At 35.3% G+C, this 6000-nt stretch overlaps 1 protein-coding gene across 2 annotated transcripts; it reads left to right on the forward strand.

Annotated features, from left to right (window-relative positions):
• The first annotated feature begins 1689 nt into the window (after nucleotides 1-1689).
• Nucleotides 1690-3912, forward strand: LOC130746209 (F-box/kelch-repeat protein At5g60570). 2 transcript variants are annotated; one of them, XM_057598762.1, is made up of 3 exons: nucleotides 1690-1847; nucleotides 2045-2123; nucleotides 2371-3912. In XM_057598762.1, the coding sequence occupies exon 3, from the start codon at nucleotides 2424-2426 to the stop codon at nucleotides 3588-3590; it is 1167 nt and encodes a 388-aa protein (XP_057454745.1). In that variant the 5' UTR covers nucleotides 1690-1847; nucleotides 2045-2123; nucleotides 2371-2423; the 3' UTR covers nucleotides 3591-3912. The 2 variants fall into 2 exon arrangements, with proteins under 2 accessions (XP_057454745.1, XP_057454746.1); XM_057598763.1 differs by having other exon boundaries at nucleotides 2463-3912.
• Nucleotides 3913-6000: the final 2088 nt, after the last annotated feature.

Raw genomic sequence — 6000 nt, forward strand, 5'->3', positions numbered from 1 at the left:
AGATAAGATCAAAAGACCATCGTCAAGTCTAATCATATAATACAATGTCTATAGCATACTGTTAAAAATTGATTGCTGTAATCTGATAATTTACCTAACAATATTGGCTGACATTAAACGCAGCCCTACCAATTAAACGTGTAACTCTGACCGCTGACCAGCTTGATTTCATCAATTACACATGTTTTGAAAATTGAATCAAACCCACTAATTAACAACTTTCGACCATTGACTCGTTCAAGTTTTGAACTTAATCACACGGCTTAACCAGGTCAAATTTATACAAAATCAGTCAAAATCTGCAGAATTAGTTGAAAAAAACATCTTTCGGTTCAATTAGTGAAGATTGTTTAACCGTATATAACGTAGGTTTTTTTTTCGTTACATTATAACGAAGGTTTCAACTTTCAACACATTTTTTTTAGGTTTCAAGTTTCAACACTTCTTTTTTTGAAATTAGGTTTCAACACATTAAACTTTATAAATTATCTTGTACTCCAATTATCAAACCATTGTTCACAACAAAAAGAAATGAATGTCAAAACTAGATCAAATTAATTTTTTTTCATATTATAAAAAAAATAAAATGATAAATAGCATACCCATATCTTAGGAATAAAATAAAAAATTTAAAATAATTCAAACACTGCAAAAAAACTCATTATAATAAAAATGGTTGTTGGACTTCCCATTTGGATGCTGACATTCCAAATAAAAAAATAGATATGAAAGAGATGTAATAAATGTCAATAATAGTTTAAATTGTTATAAATTCTGAGACATATGAGTTGGGGGGAAGGTCTAGAGATCAATCTCTAGAGGAAGAAATTTATATTTTCGATATAAAAAAAAGAAAATATTAAATGAAAAGTTAATACATTTAACGTCAAAATATAAAATGAAAAAATCATTCTATATTTTTTTGAAATTGTCAAAATTTATTCTATATTGAAAGTGTAAAAATTTTGTTTACAAAAAAGTGTGAATTTTTTTAATTCTTTCTTCAATTAGTATATACTATCTAGAAATATTTTTAAGAAAGTAGAGTAATCAAGAGAATATAACATTAGGACTACATATAAAATAATTTTATATTATTATTTCTAACCGCTCCTAACATGAGTTATTTTAAGCTTGAAACATGAATATTTTTTTTGTTTTGACTAAGGTATCCCCACAACCGACAACCGTGAGACTAATCATTCGCGCCCACGGTCAGCGCACTAAGCGGTAGGGGGCTGGTTAATAACTTTTCTCTATTCACAAGAGTTGAGATTCGAAGCTTGAAACATGAATATTGTACAATATGCTGAAATTCAATATTTCTTTATGAAAAGAATTGAGGACGACAATGATCGAACTCTTGAATCACAAAGAATCTAATACCATATTAAACAATTAATTATCTCAAAAATTTAAGCTAGCGGACAAAAAACACATGAGTGATTATTATTTTTTTTTTGAAACAACGTTATTATTTTTAATTCCGAACAAAATAAATTGTTTATTTTTTAGTATGATGTTTAAAAATCATAATTTCATTTCCATTGTATAATCTTCTAAACTACAGGACAAAAGCAGGAAAAACAATACTCCAAATAAAGTAAGGTACCAAAATGAGATTACACCAAAAAATCAAGGGCATAACTGCAAAACAAGAACAATTCTATGTTATAAGTTGTCTCTGTAACTCACAAAGTACCTCCACAGTCATTTGCAGTCCAAATTTGCAAGCTATCTCTTTTCTATCTATCTTTCTAAAGTCTACGTTGTTTTGCGTTTCCAGCAACATGCTTCACCGCCTCCCACATCCATTTCTGAGATCTACCCCTTCTCTTCACTTCCAGGTACCCATCATTCACATTCATATTCCCAATCTTCTCTAGAATCTTTCAGGAAAAAAATGATTGTTTTTTTGTTTGTTTTGGATCCGAATCCGCTAGTAACTGGTTATTGAATTGGATCGGAGAATACCCTTTTGCTCAGATTTGATTTTTTTGGAGAAAAGTTGATTAATTTATTTGTTGTTGTGGTGAATTTGCAGATTGTTCTTCTGGGTCCTTGAAACTGGAAATTTGCAGGGAGAGTTTCAATTTTGAATCTTGCTGCTGGTGATTCATTTGGTATTGAACCCTTGATTTTCTCTCTGTTTCTGTTTTAATTGGAGGTTGTGATTTTCATGTTTATGTGCAAGTTGGGTGAAGTGATTTTTTTTAGCATAAGGCAATAACAGATTCCTAATTAATTGAATAGAGATTGGTGACATACAGATACTGGAATGAATAAATTTTTATTGGTATACTATAGATAGGAGATACATGAAGGAATGAATTAATGGAATAATAGTGGTCTTTGCTTCTGCTTTTCAAGGTTGATTTTCCATCTGCTTGTTGTTGGGTGGGATGTGCTGAAGATTCTTTGACATGTTGAAGAAATTACGGTTGGATTATTGTTCTTTGCAGGAAGATGAAAAGAAAGTGATTAACTTTCTGAGAATGGATAGGAGGGAAGGAGTGAATGATGGTTTTTCTAGACCTGAACCAAATGATTCGCTTCTCCCTGGCCTAATTGATGATGTTGCTCTGAATTGTCTTGCTTGGGTTAGCGGATCCGATTATGCTTCCTTGTCTTGTGTGAATAAAAGGTACAGTCAGCTGATTAATAGTGGCTATCTATATGGGTTGAGGAAGCAGGTGGGAGCTGTGGAGCATTTGGTTTATATGGTTTGTGATCCGAGAGGATGGGTTGCATTTGACCCCAAGATAAATAAATGGATGGCGTTACCCAAGATACCTTGTGATGAGTGTTTTAACCATGCAGACAAGGAGTCCTTGGCTGTGGGTTGTGAACTCTTGGTTTTCGGTCGGGAACTGATGGAGTTTGCGATCTGGAAATATAGCTTGGTTTGTCGTGGCTGGGTGAAGTGTCAGGAGATGAACCAGCCTCGCTGCTTGTTTGGATCTAGTAGCCTTGGTTCAATTGCTGTTGTAGCTGGGGGGAGTGATAAGTACGGAAATGTTCTAAAATCAGCTGAGTTGTATGACTCTTCATCCGGCACATGGGAACTGCTACCAAACATGCACACACCGCGTAGATTGTGCTCTGGTTTTTTTATGGATGGCAAATTCTACGTGATTGGTGGAATGTCTAGCACAACTGTTTCATTAACTTGTGGGGAAGAATATGACCCCAAGACGAGAATTTGGCGGAAGATAGAGGGTATGTATCCATATGTTAATGTGGGTGCTCAGGCACCTCCGCTCGTGGCAGTTGTGGATAATCAGTTATATGCAGTTGAGCATGTGACTAACATGGTGAAGAAATATGACAAGGAAAAGAACACATGGAATGAATTAGGAAGGCTTCCAGTCCGGGCTGATTCTTCTAATGGCTGGGGCCTGGCTTTCAAGGCGTGTGGCGAGCGACTTTTGGTTGTAGGTGGACAGAGAGGTCCGGAAGGTGAAGCTATTGTGTTAAATTCATGGTGTCCTAAGTCAGGGGTCAGGAATGGCACCATAGATTGGCAGGTACTTGGGGTGAAGGAGCATGTCGGGGTGTTTGTTTATAATTGCGCTGTTATGGGTTGTTGAGAATCCAAGATAATTTTAGATTGACTCAGCCGAAGAATCTGCTGGTATCTACAATCTGACTTACCCTTGAAGCTGAAGGGTGCTTCCATGCTCAGTCACCTCATTTACTAAGTTGTTGTTGGGATAGCTTTCCCTAGCTGAAAATTTGGTTTCTTTCTTTTAACAATGGTTTAACTGGATGATGTATTTTTCATGTTCCATAATTTTAAATTGCTTTTGAGATTACTGGGTAGGCTTACAGGGATATGTTCTGTTTTCTTTTTCTTAGCCAACTATGTAAACCAATAAATTTATTGAATGCAATTGTATGCTGCTTTGGTTATTCAGTAGTGTAGTACGTTTGTCAAAATTTATATTTGTTATTCATTCTTAGAGAAGGGGGTGAGCCTCGGCGTAACGTAAGGTTGCTGCCATGTGACTTTCTGGTCACAGGTTCAAGCTGTTGAATCAGCCTCTTGCAAAAATGCAAGGCAAGGCTATCTACATTAGATCTACAAAGTGGATCCGGCCCCTCTTCGGACATTGTGCATAGCGGGAGCTTTAAAACACCACGTTTTCCCTTTTTATGTATTCTTAGAGAAATATTTTGCTTGTGTGCTGAGCCTGAGTATAGGATTAGGATTCTATTGTGTCACATGATACTGTTATGTGAAACTTTGTGTCTATTTCTCTCTTTATAAGTATTTAGAAGGTTTCAGCTATTTAACAGATATGAAGAGATAGATGATTGCACAATTTTAACATGACACTATCAGTATCAGGTGAAGTTTTCACGTGAGAGAGGATTCTAATCCGTGGTGTGTGTTGTGTAACAAATAGTCGATCGAACTAGAGTTTCTAAGGGTGATTGGGTCTAGATTGTAGCTGATATGTTCAGTTAAGACAAATGATAGAGGTTGCTTCTCATATTAGTTCACCTATCTATCTATCATCCCATTTGGCTTGTAATTTGAATGTTAGATTGCAAGTATAGGTGAAAACAAAGTTACCAACTTACTTGAAATTATTTTCTGTGTTAACTTCTGTTATTTATTATGAGCAAGAGGTCCCCGGAGGTGTATTATGTGCTTGTGTACTTTGTCCAGCTGTACTTGCTGGATTAAGCTCAAGTTTTCTTCTTCCTATTTATGTGGGGTATGCACTTATGATCAACATGACCTAAAAATGCGTACTCTTCTTTAATCAGGAAGATTAATGGGGACCATTACTTGTTACGCTATTTCTATTTGATTCCTTTGTCCACTTCTCTTGCAACCCACTATTTATTGTTATACAGTTCATAGTATATCTTGTACACTTATAACCAGTTTGACATTGAGATGAATGTGTGGTTGAACCTCTTTTCTCGCCAACTAACAAATGATTGTTCAATTACATTTTACTCTCTTGTTCGTTTTTAGTCATTAGGTGAGATTTAAGTTATCCTAATCCAACCATGTTTTTCTGTCATGAAATGCTATCATATTACGTACCCTTCATGTGTGGGGACTAATTCAGGTGGTGCTAGTATCATTTCCTGCTGTATGACAGCATTAAGTTAGAGAGTGCGATTCATTTTAATGATTAGAGAATGGAATCTCACCATTACTAGAATGGATTTGAATTTCTTTCACCCTAAGTTTCTTAATGAAGTCTATTAGGCTAGCCTTTCTTTATTTTTATTTTCTTTTGGGGAGAGGGTGGGAGGAGAGATTCAGGAATGAGAGAGATGCACATTTGGTTTGTACCGATAATAGGAAAGAAAAGAGAGAAGCTAGGGTGTAGGTCCAGTCATTTTTCTAGTTTTTGAAGTTATGCGAAGAAAGTTTGCATCGATCACTCTCTTTTTTTCCTCATTTTGTTATATTATCAATGGTGTAAATGTTTATATTTAGAGACGGATGATAGGACCTGGGGGACATATGGGTTGGGTAGGGGGGAAGTTCAGGGATCGATTCCTGACAGGTGCAATTTATATTTCCGATGTACTAAAAAAGATACGAACTTTGTCATTTGGTGATAGTTTCTTATTCTGTGTTTGTTAAGGAAGAGTTAGGCAAGAGAGATTCAGAAGCAAAGAGACGATGCTAATGAATTCAGTCCATGCTCGTTTGGTTTGTACTTTGTACCGATAATAGGAAAGATAAAAGTAAGGGTGTGAGTCCAACCATTTTTCTAATTTTAAAAGTTATGTGAAGAAGTTTACACGGATTGCTCACCTTTTCCTCATCTTATCCAATTTATTACATTATCAATGTGTACATGTTTATATATTAAGAGGCAAATTTTGTCTTTTGGTGATTAAGTTTCTTACTCCGTGTTTGTTAAGGAAGAGTAAGGCTAGAGACGTTCATAAATGAGAAGACAATGTTGATGAGTTCAATTCATATGCTCATTTGGTTTGTATTGATAATAGATTAATAGGAAAGAG

The sequence above is a fragment of the Lotus japonicus genome, chromosome 3, assembly GCF_012489685.1.
Source record: "Lotus japonicus ecotype B-129 chromosome 3, LjGifu_v1.2".
Classification (NCBI taxonomy): Eukaryota; Viridiplantae; Streptophyta; class Magnoliopsida; order Fabales; family Fabaceae; genus Lotus; species Lotus japonicus.

Bases quoted from the DNA above. Each gene is read 5' to 3' on its own strand.
- LOC130746209 (XM_057598762.1), top strand. From the start codon at position 2,424: ATGTTGAAGAAATTACGGTTGGATTATTGTTCTTTGCAGGAAGATGAA.